Source organism: Chiloscyllium punctatum, chromosome 23, assembly GCF_047496795.1.
Source record: "Chiloscyllium punctatum isolate Juve2018m chromosome 23, sChiPun1.3, whole genome shotgun sequence".
Taxonomy (NCBI): Eukaryota; Metazoa; Chordata; class Chondrichthyes; order Orectolobiformes; family Hemiscylliidae; genus Chiloscyllium; species Chiloscyllium punctatum.
Genome location: NC_092761.1, coordinates 53,204,657 through 53,230,344, shown reverse-complemented (window position 1 = coordinate 53,230,344; position 25,688 = coordinate 53,204,657). Strand labels below are relative to the sequence as shown.

The following is a 25,688-nucleotide window of genomic DNA, read 5'->3' as shown; positions in this document are numbered from 1 at the left end:
AGAGGAATCTCCCCACTCTCCATTACAGGGAAGGTCATCACCTGATTCCTCGTAGGGCACTTTCTCCCAGTATCTAAGGAAATCCTTCCTGAAAGTCTATAATTCTTCCACTGACGTGATTTTCACTGCCCAGCAACTCCAAGAGAAATGCTAGGAACAACAACAATCACTATACACTGTCTGTATCAACCTTAGTCAATAGGGAAGTGCTGTGGAAGGCCCTGTCAAAGGCCAGCTGTCGAGAAAAATTCATCAGCTCCTCAGTGATGGTCCTCACCGACAATAATATCACAGAACCCTTCAAGCTTAAGACAGGGGTTAAGCAGGGATGTGTCACTGCCTACCCTTTTCTTCTTCATTGTCACCATTCATCATCTTGTCACAAACAAGTCTTCCACTAGTGTTAATATAGTTTACAAGATGGATGGAAAACTTCTCACCCTCAATGATTGAAATCCAAGAAGAAAATAACATTGACCTTACTTGCAGTTCTTCAGTTATACAGATGATAACGTTATTTCCACTCTCTCGGAAGGGAATTTTCAAGCCTCACTTAATGCCTCTGCAGAAGCATACCAAAGAATTGGCTTCAACCTCAAGAAGACTCAAATCCTTTGCCAACCTGCCCCAGCTAAGTTTTGGTCCACTTGTCAATAAGATCAACGGAGAAATGCTCACAAATGTTAAATATTTCTCTATCCAGGAAGCTACCTTTCATCTAAGGCTGATATCAAATGTGGAGATTCAGCATCACATCCAATCTGTAAGTGCCACCTTCAAACACCTAAGGATGAGAGCATTCGATGACCACAATGTCAAGACTCTTGTGTATAAGACAAGCGTCCTTCCGACCCTTCTGTAAAGGCTTCAAAATCTGGAGTACAGACTATAGCGACATGGAATTTCCTAGATGGACTATCACTACCATTAGCAACTAATTGTTATGACTCACAAATCATTTGAAGACCTGGGCTACATTTTCATTTGGGAAGTTCTAATTCCCCAAGTACTAGCCGCTCTCTCTACTACCAGTATGTCCTGACTCGTCTTAAATCTGTGCTCATTGGCTCCCATATCATCAGCCTAATGGGAATGGCTTTTCTTTGTCTGTCTTAACTAAACTTGTCAAAGTTGTAAACATTATCAACACTTGCTTGAATTTACTTTCCTCCAAGATAAAGCCAGATTCTCCTTAGCTAAATTCCCCATTTCTGGAAGTATGCTAGTACATCTCCTGCACACCCCCTCAGGAACCCTCACAACATTCTTATAGACAACCAGAATGAATACAAACTCTAGATGTGGCCTAAAGATACAGCATAATTTCCTTGTTCTTGAACTCACTGTTTGAAGACCAAGATCCCATTACTTTGTTAATAGTTTTCTCTTAGTACACTAAAGTCAACCAACTTCAATTTTGTTAATCAGTACTTTATCAAATACTTTAAAATTTATACAGACCACATTCATTACATTCCCTTCATCAATTTTCTCTATTAATTAATCAAATAATTCATATTATATTATGCATTATGAATGTAACTGCCTTCATTAATTCAAACTTCTTCAAATGTTTATTATTTTTCCCTACTTCTAAAATCTTAACTATCACGGATGTTAAACTGACAGGACAGCGCTTACCATAAATGTTTTTACCGGGTGTATTGAGCAAGGGTGGCACATTTATGACTTTGCAATTGCCTGTCACCTCTCCTATATAGAAGGAAAATCATGACCAATCATTTCACCATCTCAATCCACACTGCCTTTCGTAACTTGATTAATTAGATTAGATTACTTAGATTAGATTACTTACATTGTGGAAACAGGCCCTTCGGCCCAACAAGTCTACACGACCCACCGAAGCACAACCCACCCAGGTCCATTCCCCTACATTTACCCCTTCACCTAACACTACGGGCAATTTAACATGGCCAATTCACCTAACCTGCACATTTTTGGGATTGTGGGAGGAAACCGGAGCACCCGGAGGAAACCCACGCAGACACGGGGAGAATGTGCAAACTCCACACAGTCAGTCGCCTGAGGTGGGAATTGAACTCAGGTCTCTGGCGCTGTGAGGCAGCAGTGCTAACCACTGTGCCACCATGCCACCCACTAAATGCAAACCACCCAAATCAGGCAACTTATTCACTCTCAGTTTTCCCATTGCACCCTTCCCATCAATTCTCACTCTCCCTCCTACTGGTATTTTGTCAGTAGTCGTTCTTTAGCGAACACTGATACAAGGTACTCATTAGGTATGCATTGAGTAGCTTTTTGTGCTTAATCATACTGTTTATTACCCTCATTATTTGAGGAGCCTTGACTTTGGATCACGCTATCTTCCTTCCTTGTTGGAGTGTATCCTCCTATAGCTAGTTTCTATTAAACTTTTCTGTCAAATTTTGGTTCCATTACACTCCAATTAGATTCATTTTCACTGCATTGACATGTGCTCTCTTACAATTTAGAGTTGTATTTTAGATTGTTATTAATGTTAACCATATGGTATGATGATTGCCTCAACCCAAGAGTTCTTGGCCCATCTCACCTCTCAGTTCGAGATGCAATCATGTTTCTTGCTGACTTCAACTGAAAACAAGCTGGTCAAAGGGGTTCGCCTGTATAAATTTCAGAAATGCCTTACCCTCCTTTTACTTTAATCTTACATTATCCAAATCAATTCCCAAAGTCAATGGTCCATACTTGTATGTGTCATTTTCATTCAGATTTCCATTTCTACCTCCCTCTTTCACTATTTGGAATCCTATAGAATATGCCCAGTAGCAGCATATTTTGCTTCTGAACTCGAACCAGATGAATTCTGTATACATTGAAGGATATGTTCTCTTTCAAATGTCAAAATGTCTTCCTCACTCCAGCTCTCTTTTTCTTCAACTTTTCTGTACATTTTGTGTCTGTGAACAACTTTCACTCAGTCACTGGGATAGTAGATTGTAGGCTTTACAGAAGGATGAGTAGTTAACTCTCTCCTTTCTCTACTTAGTATAGCGATTTTACTTTTTACTACATCAAATGCCTTCATTGTTTGTCTTCTTTTGGTCTTGTAACATGAAATGTCTGTAATTTAATCTCCTGTCTGTTGCAAACTTTTCCCTCTGTTCATTTTGTGACGATGTTACTCCTTTAACAAAGTAATGTGCCCTTGGATTTTTTTCAAAAGGGGCTGTAAAAACCAGAGGTTCAGATTTATCTGGAATTAGTCCGCTTTGATTATGGCAAACAGATACTGCCTAAGGCAACGATCTGGAAACGGGCTTTTAATTTTTTTTAAAAAAACACTTGTACAATGAAAGGGGAGTGGACAGTTCTTCCAGTTTGGTTTAGTTTTAGCTGGGTACCCCAAGAAGCTGCCGGGGGGGGGGGGGTAAAAAAGAGGTTCCATGTTTCAACCAATGAGCCCTGGCTGATCTTCTCTGTAATCTCTCCTTCCTGCAAGAGCTTGTGTTTGAATATACCTTTTTGCCAAAGGGTGCGTTTATGGTATGTTGCAGGAGATACCGTGCTGGTCGGGTTTTCAAATAGTTGTGGCCCTGAATTCTTTTTTTTTGCTTGCGTTTCATTCACTAATCTGCAAATAAATTCTGTTTCATTTAAAACTGAGTGGTTTGACCAGCTGCATCAGTCCAGGAATATCCACCTTATACCTGCTCAAAACACTTTGTAAAGTTAGGGTCTGGGCTACCTTCCTGAACTGTTTTGAGGCAGCCTGGCCTCGTCCACAACAATTTCACCTGCTACTTTTCAATCACTCAAGCTTACTACATCTCAAACTACTTGCGGTGTTGCTGAAAGATCACAGACCTGAACCATTAATTGGTTTCTCTGCATAGATGCTGTGTGACCTGCTGAGTATTTCCAGCATTTTTAGTATTTTTTTCATCGCTTTCCTGTTTGAGGGTCATTGCTGTTAATTCGTTGTTGTAATTACTACAAAGTCTCAGGGACTGATTTTCTAAACTGATTTATTGGATCAGTGTGGTTTTGCATGTGCTAAGGATGTAAAGATGGTAGCATAAATGTAAGTTTGAAATTCTTCTCCAGCTGATATAATTATAAAATTAGAATAGTTTGCCCTTGTAAGAAACATCTTGCACTATACAGGAACAAAATACAAACAAGATTAGGGAGAATCCTGAAATATTTTATAAATATATTAAAGAGAACAGATTAACCAAGGAAAGAGTAGGGTCCATTAGGGACTCAGGGGGTGATCTGTGTGAACCAGCAAGATATTGTAAGACTGTTAAATACATACGTCTGTTTAGTCTTCACTCTGGTAAAGGAGAACATTAGTACAGAATTCAGAAAAAGGGACTGTGAAAACCTTGTATGGTTTGACATAAGAAATAGGGAGGTTTTAAAAGCTTTGATAGACTTAATATTAGACAAATTCCCTGGCCCAGATGAACTTCATTCCACAATGCAAGGCAGGAAATTGCAGTGGCTCTGACAAAAATTTTTAATTCCTCTCTGGTCATGGGGAAAGCTCCAGAAAACTGGAAGATAGGCTAATGTGGTTCCACTTTTCAAGAAATTACAGACAGATGAGCCTCACGTCAGTGGTAGGGAAATTATTGGAGGAAATCCCGAAGGAGAGAATTAACATCCGCTTGGAAAAGCAGGATTTAATTAGGAATAGACAGCTCGGCATTGCTAGAGGGAGATCATGTCTAACATATTTGTTAGAATTTTTCGAAAATGTGACCAAGTGTATCAATAAGGGAAGTTCTGTTGATATCGTTTAAATGGATTTTAGCAAATGGATTTTAAGGTCCCACATGGAAGACTGATTGAGAAGGTTTAAGCACATGGAATTGAGGCAACCTTGGACAGACGGATCAGAAACTGGCTTAGGAATAGGACAAAAGATAGAGGAAGAAAGCTATTTGAGTGACTGGAGGCCAGTGTCTAGCAGTGCATCAAAGGATCAGTACTTGAATGCTTACTGTTTGAAACATACATAAATGATACAGATGAAAACATGGGGGCAAATGTTAAGCAAGTTTGCAGATAACACCAAGATGGATAGGGTAATTGACAGTGAAGATGATCACTGTAGGTCACAGGAAGATGGAAATGAGTTGGGCAGACCAGTGGTAGATGGTATTTAACCCGAATAAGTGCACTTTTTGCCAAGGGGTGTGTTTGTGGGATGCTGCAGGAAATTGGAACAACTAAGTTGCAGGAGATAGCATGCTGTGCAGAGGAACTTAGGAGTGCTCATACATGAATCGCTAAAAGTTGATTTGCAGGCGGAACAGGTATTCAGGAAGGCAAATGGAATTTTGGCTTTCATTGCTCGAGGGATTGAATTTTAAAGGAGGGAGGTTCTGATTTAATTATACAAGGTGTTGGTGAGGCCGCACCTGGCGTATTGTGCACAGTCCTGGTCTCCTTACATGAGGAAGGATTTACAGGTACTGGCTTTGGAGGCGATGCAGAGGAGGTTCACCAGATTGATGCCAGAGATGAGGGGGTTAGCCTCATCTTAATTCTAGCGATCTCAGATGGCTCAAACCCTATTCCCCTGAATGGCAGCATATTAGGTAGCTCAGAGGAACAGAGGAATCTTGGGGTAATTATTCACAGATCCCTGAAGTTGGTAGAGCACATGAACAGGATAGTTAAAGCAGCTTATGGGACCCCTTATTTTAGTCAGTCGTGGCATAGAGTATCGGAGCAAGGAGGTAATGTTGGAGTCGTTCTGAGCATTGATTAGGCTATATTAGGAATGTGTGCAGTTCTTGTCACCTCATTATAAGAAGGGGGTACAGTGGTGGTTCACCAGGATGTTCCTTGGGTTGGAGCAACTGAGCTACAAGGAGACAGCAGACAAGCATAGATTGGTTTCTTTGAACAGAGAATATTGAGGAGGTCCTGATTGAAGTGTCTAAGATGAGGAGGGATATGGATAGGGTGAGTAAGGAGCAGCTGTCCCCCTCGGTTAAGTGGTCCAACAAAAGGGGGCACAGTGTCAGGGTAAAGGACTGGAGATTCAGAGGGCATTTGAAAAAAATACTTTCACTCACAGGGCGATTGGAATCTGGAATGCACTGCCTGGAATGGTAGTGGAGGCCAGAAACCTTACAGCATTCAAATAATATTTGGATGAGCCCTTGAAATATAACATTCAAAAATATGAGATAAGTGCAGGAAATTGAGATAAACACACCTTTAGTGGTAGTTATTGTCGGTGCAGACTCGATGGGTCAAAGGGCCTTTTCTGTGCTGTTTAACTTGATGGCTCTTTACTTTCTCTGCACCTTGCTTGCCAATCATACCTTTCCAGAGATCTGACTCTCTTCTAACTCTGGTACTGAAGGCACCAAGGAGAATCAGCCAATCTCCCTCATCGAGCAGGACTGTGCAACATTCAGACTTGGATTGCTAAGTAATAAACAACATTAAGAACACACAAGTGCCAAGCAACTATCATCGCCCATTTGAAATTATCTTTCCTGGCTATTCAGCAGCATAATCACTGCCAAATCTTCTACCAGCAATGACCCGAATTACCATTCACCTGAACTTAAATGGACTTGCTATACAGATACTGCTGTCGCAACTGTAAGTCAGAGAAAGAGTATTCTATAGCTGGTGACCTGTTTCTTGCATTTGATGGAAAGGTTCTGGGGAGTCAGATGATGTGATGGAATACTCTCCATTTGCTTGGTTGGGTAGTGCTCCAATAACAACAATGAAGTTTTAAAGTATTCAGGTCAAAGGTGCTTGTATACTTAACGAACATCCCACTTGTCAACACACTATGGTTGCAATGTTTACTACTTACAAGATTCAGTGCAACAACTTGCCAAGGTTTCCTCAATAGCATCTCCCAAACCCATAATATCTATCACCTAGGTTTTGTCCTTCATAAGGAGGGCCTCCATAAGGAGGACTTAGCTCTGCTCTAAGTCACACACCACCTTGATTTGGAAATGTATAACTGCTTGTCCATCCTCAGTCAAAATCTTGGAAAACACAACTTAGTAGCACTTCATATAATACTCTAGAAGTTTGACAAGGTTAAACTCACCATCAACCTCCCAAATTCAATAAATGCTGGCCCTGCTAGTGATGTCCACATGCTATAAAATAATTACAAAACCTTAAGAACTCCATTCCACAAGTTTTGATATCTCCAGCTGCTCTTAAAAATCAGAAAGTCTTTGAAAGATAAAAGATATTCCCTGACTCTGTTTTCACTCCTCCAATCCCCCCCAAAAAAGATGTTCAGCAATCAGTTCATGAAAAGCAATACATTTTCAAAATTCTGTCTGTGACTCATTTTATTTCAAAAACAAGAATAATATCAGGCAATAGTTATGTTGATAACAAAGTGTGCACTGCTTGCGTATAAATGAGTCTTCAATGTTTACTGCAATAAGGACTTTGTTGATAAAATAGAAGACACATGGTACTATAAAAGGAAAGAGGCAACCTAAACTGATAGTCAGTTAAAGGACAGGAACAGAGTCATAAATGTGACATTTTTTTGGACAAAGATGCAAAAGCTTTGCCTCCAGAAGTCAACGGGTACCAAAGCTTCAATATCAAAAATTATGGACAATACAGAAACTGATATGGTGGTCAACTATAGTGAGAAACAGGCCAGTAGACTGGGCACTGATGTGTCAGAAAATTCAATGTGGAGAAATAGGACTTGAAATGTTTTGTGAGGAAGACTAAGGACTAAGTTGTGGGCGGCACGGTGGCACAGTGGTTAGCACTGCTGCCTCACAGCGCCTGAGACCCGGGTTCAATTCCCGCCTCAGGCGACTGACTGTGTGGAGGTTGCACGTTCTCCCCGTGTCTGCGTGGGTTTCCTCCGGGTGCTCCGGTTTCCTCCCACACTCCAAAGATGTGCAGGCCAGGTGAATTGGCCATGCTAAATTGCCCATAGTGTTAGGTAAGGGGTAAATGTAGATGTAGGGGTATGGGTGGGTTACGCTTCGGCGGGGCGGTGTGGACTTGTTGGGCCGAAGGGCCTGTTTCCACACTGTAAGTAATCTAATCTAATCTAATCTAATCTAGAAATATACACTAACTAATAAATAATTAAATACCAGACACAATGTTTAGGTACACAAGTTCACAAAGCAGAATAAAAATATAGAGGATTCTGGGTTTGAGCACAGAAGCAAAGAAACAAGGGAGCAAACTTGGGTCTTCAGCAATTTATAAACATTATTGTATTGTTCAAATTAGCATTCATACTTCTCAGTTTGGTAATCAGAGTTATCCATCATATTTTCAATTTCTTGACTTCCACTTCCATTAATTAACAAGTTAAAGCCAGTTAGGTTCACCACAAGTAGAACATCAGAGGTCATCCAGACAGAGATTTTCACTGCTTCATGCAGTGTTCTGATGATAAATTCTGAGGCACATTCTATGTAGAAATTCATAGGATACATTACAAGATGCCATCACATGCTCAAATCACATACCCTAATTACATCATACACCAAGTAAGGAGGTTCACTGATGCTACAAAATGCTGTTAGCCACAGTGGGATTAGAGATAAAGGAATAGCAGGAATCAGAATCAAAAGTTGGGGGAGGGCGTATGAGAGAAAAGATTTTCCCCTGCTGGAAGGTACAAATGCTGTTAATGTTTGTTTAAAAAAAAATGTATGACAATCTTTTCAATTACTGCACAATCAGGAGAGGCTTTGTTGTTCATGTTCTGACTGTAGAGCTGCCAATCCACACTACAAATGCAAGCTCAGCATTTCTCCACAGTGTGCACTCCTTTCGCTGTCAGAGCTTCTTGATGAATGGACTGTTCCAGTCCAATTATTGATCTTTTTAGTTTGCTTCTTATTTAGCTCAGTGGTACACAGAAAGCTCCTTCATTGCACATGGTTAAAAGCTGAAACTGTTTCAATCTAAGTGAATGTGTTTCGTTTAACCCATTCACTGCCTACCTTCTTTACATCACCTGTTTCATCATTGCCCTACACAGCTACATAGCCATAGCTAAAACAGCCCCTGGACCTTGCCAGCAAGGTATTCAAGGCACTGCTTACATAATAATCTTGACAATGGTTGTATAACAACAGGGACACTCTCTGATCAGCACTGACTACACTATCACCAGGAAACCATCTGTACACGTCGTTTAAGCAAAATCTTAAAGGAGGCAAGTTAGAAAGATGATTCCAGAGCTCAGAACATAGGCATGTGAAGGTACAGCACCGTTCAAAGGCGGTCAGGGATGTGCATGCATTCAGATTTAGAGGAATGTCAAGATCTTAGATGTTTCCAGGATGGAAAGTTCAGCAACAATAGGAACAAGGTAAACAACTGGCATAGAAATTATAGGAATATCATCCACATGACCGAAAATGGCAGTCGGTAAATGCACAAGAGCAATGTTTCACAGTTGCTTTAAGTCATTTTCTCCACCGACTAGTTAAATATTGGAAAACGGTTTTGGAAGATATATCTCAAAACTATGCAAAGCTCATGCAATTCAAATCAATTAAGATTCACAAAGAGGGAGAGCTATGAAGTGACGAGAGAGTGAACAGTTTGTGAAGACAGCAGATTTTACAAATCCACATCACCTTGATGAGCATATAATTTTACAACTTCCACAGTTACAAAGTACATTTTTTTTATCCAAGAACAACATTGGGTTTTCAGTTACCATCATTAAAAAAAGCAGTAACAATTCTTAGCGAGAGGAATAACATCATGCTCGAGTGTTTCAACTCTGTCTTTCACTTTTGGCAAATAATTTATTTCTGCATTTCCAGTTCACATTAGACAGCCCCATTAGTTCAGACATGACTGGCCTGTGTTATACTAATTGTTCTCAGCACGAAGTGCTACATCTGTCCTGGAACAAGAACGGCAAAAATGACCCCATGGTATTGTTATTGTTAATGCTCATGTTATTATCATTGTTATTAACAATCCAATAACCCCGCTGCCAGGGATCATCCAAGGACACCTGAGGGGTGAGGACAGAACCAAACTCAGCTCCATGTGATTGGCCAACACTTACCATAGTCAAACAAAGATTGGTCATTGAGGTTATGGAAACCATCACATTGCCAGAGTCAGAACCTGCACCAGCTTAATGGGACAATTGTGTCTCAATTACAGAAGTAAGGTCAACCAATACAACCAATAAAAAGCTCAGAGCTGATTACTCCAGGAAACTGTGTCCTCTGTCACGAGTTAAATGCCATTAAATAACTTGGTGAACCAGAACATAAAAGTGCACTGCCAACAAATTACTTGTGAAAGCCAGAAAAGGGACAAAAGAAAGTTTGAAGCTGGAATGGATGAATTTCAGACCAGTGGCCCATTGAAAAACTTGCAGTTTTGTCTGTAAGAAGAAATATGGAGTATCAGATAGTGACAGATTCACCCCATGTACACATTTGACAACAGATTTGATTCAGTAATTATGAATATACAGTCACTGGGTTTAACTGCAAGTTATAAACTAAATCAATGGTCACAAAGCCACACTGATATGAAGACCTCGTTTGCAGTTAAAACCGTACTCAGAAACCAGCAGAACAAAATTTGATGCTCCAAAGCCCTCGACGGCCTGAACTCAAACAGAGAACTAGATACAGAGAGCTCACTTTCACAACCTATAAGACTACATACATGGCTTCCTGGTCAGTTCACCAACTGCACTCCTAAAACACAGAAATGAAAATCTCAGCTTTTATCAGTTGGCTGAAGAGTTGGAGTTGGAGAAAAAAATAAAATTAGTCAGGTTTCATATTCCTGCTGTGTACTAGCTGAATACAAGTGGAAAATGCAGACAAAAAGACCAAGTGATCACAGAACTGGACTGGGTCTGGAGTTGTAGATCTGCCAGAATCCATAGAAGTAGAGCCCAGCTAGAAATTCAGGAGATAGGGAGAAAAGAAAGCGCAAATTTTATATTTATAAATGAGCAAGCAAGTATACAGAAACTGCATTTCCTATCAATGCAGCTGTTTATGCTCAGTTTATTGTTCATTGAAGGAACAACCTGAATAGTAGTACCAACATTACTCTATAAAGGAATCATCTCCATCTCAACAGGATTAGAAGACTGCTTGACACAGGTCAGCACACAAAAATACTTTTAAAGAATAGCAATTTTTTTAATGATCACAGAAAGTCCTGTTTTTTAAACAGAACATTTACTTTCGCAATTTACCTAACGATTCTTATCTGATTGCCCTACTCCAATCCTAATAGTAATGGCCTGTTGAATGATCAAGATCATCAATTGCCAAAATTGGATAATAAACCTTGAAATAAGGTGTCAAAAATCCTGCTGGCCATCTGGCAGAAGAGGCAGTGCTTGAACACACACACCAACAGGTTCAAGAACAGCTTGATCCCTGCCATTATCAGACTGCTGAATGGACCTCTCAAACTTCAAGTAATGTTGATCTTGCTTTGTGCATCTCCTGTGCAGCCGTAAACTTGCATACTTCGTTTAAGTACCCTACGATCTGTTTGCCCTTGCTTGCTATGATCTGGCTGTACTTCTTGCAAATCAAAGCTTTTCACTATTACTTAGACAACATGACTACAAAAAATCAAACCAAATGGACATTGTGTTTCAAATTAGGTGGCAGTCATATTGTGTTTCAACGCATCAATACAACTTATTCCCACAATCCATCTCGGGAGTCTGTTATATAGAATGACCACTTGTTCACAAACATTGTTTCCACTGATGAGTTTTATATTTACTGTCTCAGCATAAGAGATGTTATCTATTCTGCTGTTCTGGACAAGGCAATATAGCTCAAGATCAATACTGTATAGTATCAACACCTTCAGAATCCTAAAAGCAGTGATCCTATCAAAACTGCACCTTTACCGTTCAATTAAAAGCATGTCTAATTTACACAACCGCTCTTGACAATCATCTTCCTCCACTTCTGGTTGCTCTCTTCTATAACCTTACAGCAGATAGTACAGCCAGATCATAGCAAGCAAGGGCAAATTCTGGATTCGTGGTGCTGGAAGAGCACAGCAGTTCAGGCAGCATCCAAGGAGCTTCAAAATCGACATTTCGGGCAAAAGCCCTTCATCAGGATTCCCAAAACCTGCCCACCATCTACAATACGCAACTCAAGAGTGTGATGGAATACACAAAATTTACTTGGATGGATGCAGCTCCAACAACATTCAAGATGCTCAATATAAACCAGGACAGACCAGCCAACTAGACGGAGACCATAACCAGTCAGCTAGACTGACCCACAACAACCACTCCATCCACCATCAATGATCAGTAGCAGCAGTGTGTATCATCTACAAGATGCACGACAGAAATTCACCAATACTCTTTCGTCAGCGCCTTCCAAATCCATGAGCACTAATACCTAGAAAGACATGGGCAGGTGATACTTGGGACCACCACTACTTGCAAGGTCCCCCTCCAAGCGACTTACCACCTTGATTTAGAAATATGTCACAGTTCCTTCGCTGGCATTGGGTCAAAATCCTGCAAGTCTTTCCCTTACAGAATTGTAGATGCAGGCAAAAGTGAGGACTGCAGATGCTAGAAACCAGAGTTTAGATTAGAGTGGTGATGGAAAAGCATAGGTCAGGCAGCATCCGAGGAGCAAGAAAATCAACGTTTCGGGCAAAAGCCCTTCATCAGGAATAGAGGCAGAGAGCCTCCAGAGTGGAGATATAAATGGGGTGGGGGGTGGGGGGTGGGGGTGTGTGTGTGTGTGTGGGGGGGGGGGTGTGGTGGTGGAGGCTGGGGAGAAGGTAGCAAAGAGGGTGAATGCGGGAGGGGATGGAGGTGACAGGTGGGAAGGGAGAATGGCAGGTAGGACTGGTCATGAGGACAGTGCTGAGCTGGAAGGATGGAAATGGGGTGAGGGAAGGGGAAATGAGGAAACTGGTGAAGTCCACATTGATGCCCTGGGGTTGAAGTGTTCCGAGGTAGAAGATGAGGTGTTCTTCCTCCAAGTGTCGGGTGGTGAGGAAGTGGCGGTGAAGGAGGCCCAGGACCTGTATGTCCGCGGCAGAGTGGGAGGGGGAATTGAAATGTTGGGCCACGGGACGGTGTGGTTGATTGGTGCAGGTGTCCCAGAAATATTCCCTGAAGCGCTCTGAGAGAAGGCGTCCAGTCTCCCCAATGTAGAGCAGACCGCATCGGGAGCAACGGATACAATAAATGACATTGGTGGATGTGCAGGTGAATTGTAGATGTACCTACGCTAAATGGATCACATCAGTTCAAGGAGGCAGCTCATCACTGTCTAAAGAGCAATCAAGAATGGACAATAAATGCTAGCCCAGCATGGAAGCCCACATCCCATGTGTGAATTTTTAAACACCCTGCACTCAGGTGCACGTAACTGTGCACAGTATTCTAAGTGTAATTGCATCAATGATTCAACAACAATTAGGATTATAGTGTCATAGAGTTACAAAGGTTTATAGCATGGAAACTGGCCCTTCGGCTCAACTTGTCCATTCTTCCCAGTTTTCGCAATTTATCTAGTCCTATTTGCCTGTGTTTGGTCCATATCCCTCCATACCTATCCTATCCATGACAAAATTGTACTCACTTCCACCACTACCTCTGGCAGTCCATTCTAGACACTCACCCCCCCTTGTGTGAAAAACTTGTCCCTCTGAACCCTTTTATATCTCTCTCACCTTAGACTCTCTTGCAATGGAGGAAAGCTGTCGGCTATCTAACTTATCTATGCCCCTCGTGACTTTATAGTCATGACATAAAGTTACCCCTCAGCCTCCTATGCTCCAGGGAAAAAGTCCCAGTCTATCCTGATAATTCAAGCCTTCCAGTCCAAGCAGCATCCTAGCAAATCTTTACTAAACTCTTTCTAGTTTAATAATATACTTTTTATAGTGGAGCAACCAGAACTGCATGCAGAACTCTAAATGTGGCCGTATCAACGTTTCATACAGCTGCAACAAGATATCCCAATTCCTAAACTGACCAATGAAAGCAAGCATGCTGAAAGCCTCCTTATCCACTCTAATGAAGGGTTCCTGCCCGAAACTTCAATTTTCCTGCTCCTTGGATGCTGCCTGACCTGCTGTGCATTTCCAACATCACTCTAACCTCGACTCTAATCTCCAGCATCTGCAGTCCTCACTTTCGTCTTCTGTCTGAGTTGATCAAAATCTGGCTATTATTCCCAGATAACCTTCTTCACTCTCCACTATACCACCAATCTTGGTGTCATCCACAAACTTACTAACTATACCTTCTAAATTCTCATCTAAATCATTTACATAAATGACAAATAGGAATAGACTCAGCACCAATCCTTCTGTACACCGCTGATCACAGGCCTTCGGTTTGAAAAACAACCCTCTACCACCACCCTCCGTATTCTACCTTCAAGCCAATTTTGCACCAAATTGGCTAGTTCTCCCTGGTTCATGTTACTGTTACTCCTCAATATTGATATTTTACTGCATCCTGACATCTGATTTAGTTTACTCACTGCTGCTAAACATTCTGGCGATAATTTCAAGTTATTGTCAATAAGGATCCGATATTTCTCAATATTTTCTATATACACTATTTTCTTTCCATTGATACGATTGTCTGTTTCTGGATTTTTTTGTCACCAAGAATTGGCACTGACTGTTACTGGGATTGTTTGAGAGAGATGGTATTGATGGCCTCTTTTAGTACCCTACTTACACTGCAGCTCTTAGACTCTGAAAGTGCTTCTGCGAATTCCTTCAAATCACTGTTCTTTGGTTCTCGGCACTTTCACTATGGGAAGAATTTTTCACTACCTACTCTGTTCAGATTTTGAACATGTCTTTCAAATCTCCTCTGACCCTTCTCTTCTGTAAAAAGATCAGAGTTTCTCCAAACTCTTTTCCGAACTGAAATCCCAACACAATATGCCTTAATAAATTGACTGCCTTTCCTTAATTAATCTACATTTGTCCAAGCGATTATTAATGTTGACCCAAATTAATGCTTCTAAAACCAGTCCTAACAATAGGCTTAAACTATCTGGCCTATCATGCTGGACTTATCCTTATACAATTTTTTTGAACAAAGCTGCAAGATTTACAATTCTCCAGTCCTCTCATATCATCGCTATATTTAAGGAAGATTGGAGAATTATGCCTAATGATAGTTACAATACCAGTGTAATTTCCACCCTATTTCTTTCAGTATCTTTGAATTTGCACAATTAGGTTCTGGTGACTTATGATTTTTCAGTGTAACCAGCCTATTACTTCCAGAACTATGGAGCATATTCAAATGTGGTCTACCCAACATTCATTCTACTGAACCCTCAAAAGTATTGCTCATATGGAGTACCTTGAAGACGTCAATGAGTAATGAAAGAGGGAAATGGACTTCATAATGGACTGGTACAGTTTGGAACTTATGCTTAAATCTGGCCACTGATTGCAACGGTGAAGGCAATTTGCTAAAATCCTTCAGACTGGAGTGTCTGAATGTAACAAGTAGCCTAATAGCATTTTGCAGTATTGGACCAACCCAGGTACAACCTAATTGATCAAGGATCCTGTCTCTCATATTGAGGTCACTGTTTTTCTTTTCCTTTTGTATTCAATGCTTCAAGTGTTAGTTTTATTTAATATTCATTCAATGAATGGGGGCATCACTGGTTGGACGCATTTATTTGCTCATGCCGAATTTTCCAAAAGGCTGAAAGTGTTATTGTGGGTGTTGAGTCACATGTAGACAAGGTGGCAGATTTCCTTAATTCCAGATTGTTAGTGAATTCAAATTCCACCATCTGCATGGCAGGATTCAAACCCAGGTCCCCAAAACATTATGGGGGTCTCTGAATTAATAGTCCAGCAATAATATCACTAAGCTATCGCACCCCACCCCCCCCACCCCATCTGCTTCTACAAACACATCATTCTATTGCACTAGTTGTATCATAGAACACAAAATGCATCAGTACAGGGGCTCATCTGGATTAAGCAAAAATCAGTCGGTTATGTAACCTTACCTGACAGGAGACCTGAACCAGAAACACAAGTTCTTTGCTGTCGGCACCATTCTTGCTTGTATCACTCTGCTCCTCTGTCAGCGCCAGCTACACAAGGCCAGGTCATCAGGAAGGGAAAGTAAAATTAAAAAAATTAGGTCAAGGCCAAACTATTCATTAAATAACGCACGAGGGTTTAACCCTCACTGCTAACCCTGAAGTATATTGTGTCCATGCTGTGGGAATTACAGTGTAAGAGCAAATAACTACAATCAGTGACATCTTTACCTGCTGGTTAACACAGGGTCTCATCAACCAGTGATACCCAGCCAGACTAAATCTATATTTAAAAATGGATCGTCCACTCAAGAGAACTTCATATTCAAACAGAGGATCTGGTCCAAAGGGTTAACATATTAAGCATTGTTTAAAAACATATGCACGTAACCTCTCTTGGATGCAATAAAGCACAGCACATAGTTAAAGAGAAGGACCAGCTATTCATTTGCTAAATCCTTTAGCATCTTTATCAAAACAAAAAGCTGGAATCTGTATGCAATTTGACAAAATTAAAACCGTTTTGCCAATCTATTTTAAACCTCAGATTATGGTTGTGGAAATTAATTTGTTTTTTGCGCTATTTGTGCATGACAATTATATGAGGCTCTTACAAAACACAGAATTTAATGAGAAGGAAAAGCTCATGAATGGCGCAAAGTATCTGTCTTTCTGACAGTATACAGTTCTTAGATAACAAAAGGTTCTCTGAACAAGATGTCAAACGATCAGCACTGCCAGCACTGAATAACTTCCATTTCAAAAGGGAGCATCCCACTGCAGCCTCTTACTTACCTCTCCTAACAATGCTTTTCTTACAATATACAGACCAACAGAGGTTCAGCAGATCCTTGAGTCATGTCCAGACACTAGCTAAATGCTGGAACTATGCAGCAAGAAAAACATCCGTTCGCCTCATGTTTGGTTGATCAATCTGCAAAAATCCATCGTTTTTATCGAACAGACCACACGGCGATCATTCAGAATGTTTATCACTGGAGTCACTGAGCTCCCCGTTAATCCATTTCCGCACTACCCGTTTCATGCTCAATTTGCCAGGCTAAGGCAGCTGCTCTGTAGTAGGATGAGTCCCACAGGATTAGGACCGACAGCATGGAGCTCAGCAGCAGCCAAGAGCAACACAGGGGTATGTGCAGCAATAATGTGCTTGCCAGATATTTCACTGCTCAAAACGCTCAGCAGAGACATGAACAGTTCATGTTAAAAGTCTTTATATAAAACATGACATTCACTCATTAACTGAAAACAAAGCTTGGCTTCTGAGCGGCCATGTAACAGGCTGACTGTGTATGCTGCAGCGTATTAGGGCCGGGCGAGGAGAGATTCCGAACTCTTGTATAATATATCCTTTTCAAACCAGAAGGTCACATCTTTGCTTTCTCCTGAACTTTCTACTCTAAATCATCCTATTTCCACTTCTATTACTACAGGAGGAATTATTTCAACAATATCATTAAGTTTTCAATTGAACCAAGCACTCTTGCTTTGACTTTCAGTGCGGTGTTCCTCTTCTCTTCCCCACCACCCCCCCCCCACCCTTACAAACTGCACATGACATTGAGCTCATCTTGACTTCCTCCAAGCAATTCACTGTTTAAAATTAAAATGCAACACAGACTCTATACCCAGATATATGTAAGATTTTCTGACTGTGGAACTGTGTCTAAATAGAGTCCAATGTTAAAGAGGTTGTGAAAAACAATTATCTGAACAATGTGGATGGAAGATGAAAAGCAATGCTAAAGAAAATCACACAGAATGTAACTTTCACTTTATGAATAGCTATAAGGCAGGGGACTACAAGCAAATTCATTAGCCCTTTTGGAATAAATAGCACATACCACAGGCCAGGGTATTTCAAACAGCAAAGGAAATGCTCAAAACTCCCCACGTACATTCAATGTGGACACCCAACAACAAAAACAGGCATTTTTTAAAAGAGAAAACACATGTATAATTTGAGTAACTGATGTCCAATAGGGTTAAACTTTTAATACTTCACTAATCAAATCATAACGCTATTTCTTACTTCTAGCAGGGTCATTGAGCAGGGTCATCTCTCATGATGCACAATAGAACTCTGCAGTATAGCCCAGGGAGATAAAGCAGGAGCACATTTATTACAGAATTATGCTCAGTTAGACTAGCCAAAAATTTCCATTTGATTAGCCAGTTAGGAAAACTATGTAGGTTGCATTTTAACAATGCCTGGTCATTAAATACATGAATTAAACAAATCTAATAGAGCAGAAAACAAAATATCTAATCCATGCCCAATCTTAAAGCTGCACATGTTGAACCAGTAAAGTTATATATTCTAAAGTGTGTTCAGGTCAGCAGCACATCCATTGGCTTTTGTTTCAGCAATCTGTCACCCCTTTTAATCCGATCACTGCATTGCATGTCTCATCAATGTTGACAGGCAACAACGATATAAAAATCGGTAAATTTAGATTGTTGGCTTGAAAATGGCTAAAGTGATAAAAATTGAACACCTGCTGTTTCTGGGTTTGAAAAGCACGATTTGTTTTTCCCTTTCAGACAGCATATTCATCATATTAATTTAGCTCAGAGTCAAATTATTCAAGCACATACATTTGAATTTAAGAATGTGATTTGTGTTCTTTGTGTAAGCTCTCATGTGCAATATGGCATTCCCTGGGGATATGAGCCTTGTCATTCACTGTATCTGCTGCTAATCTCTGATGTCATGAACAGTAACTGCCTCCTACACACACTGCATTCTGCACGATGGCCTTCCTCCAAGAGCCGTCACACTGTCCTGCATAAGTGAAAAGGTTTATCCTCCCACAGACATACAGTCATTTTCATCACTGTACAGAAACGTAAGACAAGAGACAGTTGCTCAACACAAGATTGGTTGGCCATTTATTCAGATGGCATTACTAAAGAAAGGGCAAACCTCTATCTCCTCTTGGGAAATAAGACAGGGCAAGTGACTGAGGTGTTAGTGGGGGAGCACTTTGACACTAGTGACCATCATTCTATGAGTTTTAAAATAATTATGGAAAAGGATACATCTGGTCCACACGTTAAGGTTCTAAATAGGGAAAAGGCCAGTTTTAGACTGAAACTTTCAAAAGTTGATTGGGGGAGACTGTTTGCAGGTAAAGGAACATCTGGCAAGTGGGAGGCTTTCAAAAACAAGATAATGAGAGTTCTAGGACAGCACCCTATTATTAGTGTAAAAGGGCAGGCTGACAGATGACTCGAACACTGGATGACTAGAGATATTGATGCCGTGGTCAAAAACAACAAGGATGCAAATGTTCAGTATAGGAAGATGGGATCAAGTGATTTCCTTGAGTATAGAGGCGCAGGAATACACTTAAGACAGAAACCAGGAGGGCAAAAAGGGGAGTTGAGAAAGCTTTGGCAGGTAAAGTAAGGAGAAATCAAAGAGGTTCAACAAGTATCTCAAGGCAAAGGAGTAACAAAGAAAAGAAGAGGGTCCCTTAAAGATCAACATGGTCATCCAGGTGTTGAGCCACAGGGGATTGATGAGATCCTAAATGAATATTTCTCATCAGTATTTACCGAAGAGGAACAAATGGAAGCTAGGGAACTCAAAAAAAACAGTAATGTCTTGAAAAGAGTCCATATTACTGAAGAGGAGGTGCTGGTCATTTCGAAATGCATAAAAGTAGATAAATCTCTGGGACCTGATCAAGTGTATCCAAAGACATTGTGGGAAGCTAGGGAAGAAACTGCAGGGCTCCTAGTGGAAACATTTGTATCATTGACCATGGGTGAGGTGCCACAAAACTGGAAAGTGATTAATGTTGTGTCATTATTCAAGAAAGGCTACAAGGAAAAGCCAGAAATGACAGACCAGTGAGTAGTGGGGAAGTTGTTGGAGTGATTCAGAGAGATAGGATTTACATGTATTTCGAAAAGCAAGGACTGATTAGGGAAAGTCAGCATGGTTTTGTGTATGTCTACATGGACTTTAGCACAGCCTTTGACAAGATTCTATATGGTAGTCTGGTTGGTAAGGCTGGATCACATGGAATCCAGTCAGAGCTAGTCAACTGGGTGCGAATTGACTTGACGGTAGGAGACAAAAGGTGGTAGTAGAGGGTTCTTGTTCAGACTGGAGGCTTGTGATCAGTGGGAGGACATAAAGATCGATGCTGGGTCCGCTGTTGTCTATCATTTATATAAACAATTTGAATAAAATACAGGACGTATAGTTAGTAAGCTCATGGTGGCAAAGAAGATTATCGAAGAGTACAAACAGATCTTGATCAACTGAACCAGTGGGCCAAGGAATGGCAGATGGAGTTTAATTCAGATAAATGTTTGGTGTTGTATTTTAGAGAGTCATAGAAATGTACAGCACAGAAACAGACTCTTTGGTCCAACTTGTCCACACCAACCAGATATCCTACATTATTCTAGAGACCATTTACAAGAATTTAGCCCATATCCCTCTAAATCCTTCCAGTTCACATAACCATCCAGATGCCTTTTAATTGTTGTAATTGTCCCAGCCTCCACCACTTCCTCTGGTAGCTCATTCCATACATGTAACACACTCTATTTGAAAACATTGCCCCTTAGGTTGCTTTTAATCCTTCCCCTCACATCTTAAATTTATGCCCTCCAGTATTGACTTCCCTATCCTTGGGAAAATACCTTGACTATTCATTGCATTCATGCCCATCATGATTTTATAAACGTCTATAAATTCACTCCTCATCCTCCAAATCTCCAGAGAAAACACACCAACCTATTCAGCCTCTCCCTATAGCTCAAACTCTCTAACCCTGGCAACATCCTTGTAAATCTTTTCTGAATCCTTTCAAGTTTCACAACTCCTTCCTATACCAGGGAGCCCAAAACTGAATGCTGTATTCCTAAAGTGGCCTAACCAAAGTCCTGCACAGCCGTAATATGGCCTCGCAACTCCTATACTCAATACACTGACCACTAAAGACAAGAGTACCAAAAGCATCTTCACTACCTTGTGACTCCACTTTCAAGGAACTATGAATCTGCATCCCAAGGTCTCTTTGTTCAGCAACACTCCCCAGGACCTTATCATTAAGTACATAAGTCCTGCCTGATTTGCCCTACAAAATGCAGCACCTCACATTTATCACTCCTTGGCCCATTTGCGTGGTCATGGTGCTGTTGTAATCTGAAGTAACCTTCTTCACTGTCCACTACATCACTAATTTTGATGTCACCCGCAAACTTACTAACCTCACCTCCGATATTCACATCCAAATCATTTATATAAGTGAAAATTAACAGAGGACCGAGCATCAATCCTTTCAGCAACACCACTGGTCAAAGGCCTCCAACCCGAAAAGTAACCCTTAACCCTTTTGGAATAAAGAGCGCAACCAATCCTCTGTCTTCGACCTTTGAGCCAATTTTGTCTCTAAATGGCTAGTTTTCCCACTATTCTATGTGATATAACCTTGCTAACCAGTCGATCATGTGGAACATTGCTGATTACCTTCCTGAAGCCCATATAGACAACGTTCACTGTTCTGCCTTCATCAACCTTCTTTGTCATTTCTTCAAAAAGACTCAACCAAGTTAGTGAGGCACAATTTCCCACACATAAAGCCATGTTAACTATCCCTAATCAGCCCTTGCCTTTCCAAATTTTTGTAATCCTGCTCTTCAGAAGCCCCTCCAATAACTACCCACCACTGACATCAGGCTCATCAGTCAAGTTTCCTGGCTTTTCCTCACCACCTTTGTTAAATAATGGCATCATGTTAGCCAACCTCTAATCTTCCAATACCCTCCCCATGGCTACTGATGATCTAAGTATCGCAGCAAGGGGCCCAGTAATCAGTTACCTAGCTTTCCAAAACATTCTAGGATACACCTGATCAGATCCCAGGGATTTAACCACATTTTTGCATTTGAGGACATCCAGCACCTCCTCTTCTGTAATATGGACACTTTTCAAGAAATCACTTTGTTTCCCAAAGCTCTCTCGCTTCCACATCCTGTTCCACAGTAAATGCTGATGAGATATGTGCATTTAGTTATTGCACCCATCTTTGTAGTTCCACACAGGATTTTTTAGGCCCTTTTGTTCTTGATGAATTTGTAGAATCCTTTTCCTATGTGCCAAAGCTATCTCCTCCTGATTTCCCTCAAGTATACTCCTATTTCCCTAATGCTCTTCTATCGATTGTTATGAAGGTGTAGAGGTATACTGTACCTTTAAGCAAGTGAAGGACTTAGCAAGCACACAGAGTGCTGGAGAATTTACAATGTAACATTTGGTCCAGCAGCTTGCAGTACCTGGGTTGCTAGGAGGCAAAAACAAATTTGAATTTGGCCAATCAGTTTAAATTATACCCAAGATACTAACATCCAATCAAGTTTAAACTTGGTAGTTTGACAATATTAAAACCAATGAAACGATCAGATGCTTTGGGATATAAATATTAAACAAATTGAACAGTTGGGGAAGAACTGCCAAAAGACCAACAAATGTAGGTTGATAGTCAGAACTCTGAGAGGTACCTGGCCTGGACTGCACAAGGATGTGGTTAACTTTTGCCGTACGTGTGATATATGCCAAATGGAAGATAAGCTACAGGCAGTAATAAAACCAGCACCTTTGTTGCCAATTCCCACATTTGAAGAACCTTTTACTTGGTTATAACTGATTGTGTGGGTCCCCTCCCAAGAACCAAAAGCGGGAACCATAATGGATGTGTCTACCAGATTTCCGGAAACAATTCCATTACAGAGCACCAAGGCAAAAAGAGTAGCAGAGGAGTTAGCAGCTTTCTTTACACGGTATGGGTTTCCCATAGAGATTCAGTCTGACCACGGGTCAAATTTTACTACTAGGCTGTTTAAAGAGGTTAGGGAAGCTTAGATATACAGCACCTTAAACTAGTGCACATTATCCTGAATCCCAGGGAGCTTTAGAAAGGTGGCATCAGACCTTGAAGGCCATGTTGAGAGCTTACAGTCAGGATTACCCGAGTGTTTGGGATAAAGGTATCAGATTCGCATCGTTTGCCATTAGAGATGCCCCAAATGAATCTACTCAGTCCACTTCCTTCAAGTTAATATTCGGGCATGAAGTGAGAGGCCCTTTGAAATTAAATAAAGAAAAATTGACAGGACCAAAGTTGGAGATCTCACACTTCGATTATGTATCAGAGGTGAGGGAGAGATTAAATCGAGTAGGTGAATTAGCTAAACAGCACCTCAAGAGGACACAGCATACAATGAAGTAGGTGGCAGATAAAAGCTCTGAGACTCAAACGTTTTCCCGAGGGGATGACACGTTAGTACTGTTACCAGTGATAAGAGATCCCTTCAAAGCCAGGTTTAGTGGTCCCTGTCAAATTGAGAAAAAGTTGAGTCAGGTGAACTATCCAGTAAAGATGCCAGATACGAAAAAAAGGTATCGGGTATGTCATGTGAATATGTTGAAACCGTATTTATACTAGAGAGAAGGAACTAGAGAAACAGGTGTTAGTTACTGCCCCACAGAGTGAGGAATCAAATCCAAATGATGTGCCTCAAAATAGATTTAAAAATGTAGAAGTCCTTGAGGAGTTGGATACATTAGTAAACTATCTGTCTCATGAGCACAGAACACAGTTGAAAGATTTGTTACTGCCATATAAGGACGTAAGTAAGATTCAGATGGGGAGGACTAATGCTATTGTACATGAAGCAGACGTAGGGAATACTGCTCTGATAAAACAACACCCCTATCGGCTTAATCCTTTCAAAGCCCGACAGGTCCAGATGGAGGTGGAGGCCATGCGTGACAAGGACATCACTGAACCAAACCAGAGCAAGTGGTGCTTGCCGATCATCTTAGATTAGATTCCCTACAATGTGGAAACAGGCCCTTCGGCCCAACAAGTCCACACTGACCCTCCGAAGAGTAACCCACTCAAACCCGTTTCCTGCTGACTAATGAACCTAACACTATAGGCATTTTAGCATGACCAATTCACCTGACTAGCACATCTTTGACTGTGAGGGGAAACCGGAGCACTCAGAGGAAACCCACGCGGGGAGAATGTGCAAGCTCCACACGGATAGTCGCCCGAGGCTGCAATTGAACCCAAGTCCCTGGCGGTGTGAGGCAGCAGTGCCAACCACTAAGCCATCGTGCCACCTGAATCTTAGTTCCCAAACCAGATGAGTCTCATCGATTCTGCGTGGATTATCAGTAGGTCAACACTGTTACAAAATCAGACTCCTATCCAATTCCTAGATTGGAGGACTATATCGAGAAAGTTTAACAAACCAGTTACATCACCAAGTTGGAGTTAATGCGTGGTTACTGGCAGGGACCTTTATCAGAGACAGTGAAAGAAATTTCTGCGTTTGTAATCCCAAATGGGCTATATTAATTTCATGTGATGAACTTTGGAATGAAGAACACACCTGCCACATTCCAAAGACAGAGTTGTGGCTGGGTTAACAAACTGCGCAGTCTGTTTGGACGATGTAGTGATCTTTAATAAGTCCTGGAAAGATCACATGGTAGGGTTGGCAGTGCTCTTTGAATGACTACGAGAAGCAAAACTGGTAATAAACTTAAAACTGAATGCGCAAAAGCAGAGGTGGTGCTCTTGGGACATAGCATCGGTCATGGAAGGTTGACCCCATGGAATCAAAGACAAAGGCCATCGAGGAATTTCCACAACCAACCTCAAAGGAAGAGGTGCTTCAATTCTTAGGACTCAGTGGATTCTATCAAAAGTTTGTTAGAAACTTAAGCAGTGTTTTGGTACCATTAATCGATTTGCTGAAGAAGAACACCAAAGTTTCGGTAGGCAGAACAATGCCAGGAGACATTTGACCATTTGAAATCTACACCAAACTTTTCAAAACCTCTTAAAGTTGCCATTGATGCTAGTGATATAGGGGTTGGAACTGTACTGCTGCAGGAAGACGAGGATGGGATTGAACTGCTTGGTTACTTTTTGAAGAAACTCAACATCCACGAAATACTCCACTATCGAAAAAGAACTATCGAATTTGGTACTGGCCTTACAACATTTTAATGTGTCGGAGACAGTTCTGCACACAGATCACAATCCGCTTACATTCTTAAAATGCTTTAAAGACAAGAATATGAAGCAATTTCATTGGAGCCTTATGTTACAGACTTTTAATTTAAAAATAGTACATGTTTCGGGTCGTAAGAATGTAAACGTAGATGCTTTATAGCAGATTTAACTGATGAAGTACAGATAAGATACATCTATTCAACGTTAGATATATTTATTTATTTACATATATGAAGAAGCTAATGTGACTTAGATTAAAGTTATCTGTATGTTATGGTAGTGTGTTTAAAGAATAGAAAATAAAGTGAAGCCATCTGGTTTATTTTTTCTTAAAGGGGGAGGTGTTATGAAGGTGTCGAGGGGTACTGTACCTTTGAGAGAGTGAAGGACTTAGCAAGTACACAGAGTGCTGGGGAATTTACAATGTAACATTTGGTCCAGCAGCTTGCAGTACCTGGGTTGCTAGGAGGCAAAAACAAATTTGAATTTGGCTAATCAGTTTAAATTATATCCCAAGATACTAACCTCCAATCAAGTTTGACAATATTAAAACCAATGAAACGGTCTGATGCTTTGG

General features: G+C 40.9%; 1 protein-coding gene across 8 annotated transcripts in view; it reads right to left on the bottom strand.

Moving 5' to 3' along the window:
• Positions 1–25,688, bottom strand: part of arhgap32b (Rho GTPase activating protein 32b) — a 572,293-nt gene that overhangs the window by 198,615 nt on the left and 347,990 nt on the right. For 6 of the 8 annotated variants that reach the window (XM_072593008.1, XM_072593005.1, XM_072593009.1 and 3 more), the window contains one exon: positions 16,008–16,094. In XM_072593008.1, the coding sequence (XP_072449109.1) occupies positions 16,008–16,094 (87 nt within the window). Of the gene's footprint in view, positions 1–16,007; positions 16,095–16,838; positions 17,089–25,688 lie in introns of those variants that run through there. The other 2 variants (XM_072593012.1, XM_072593011.1) reach the window with 1 other exon arrangement.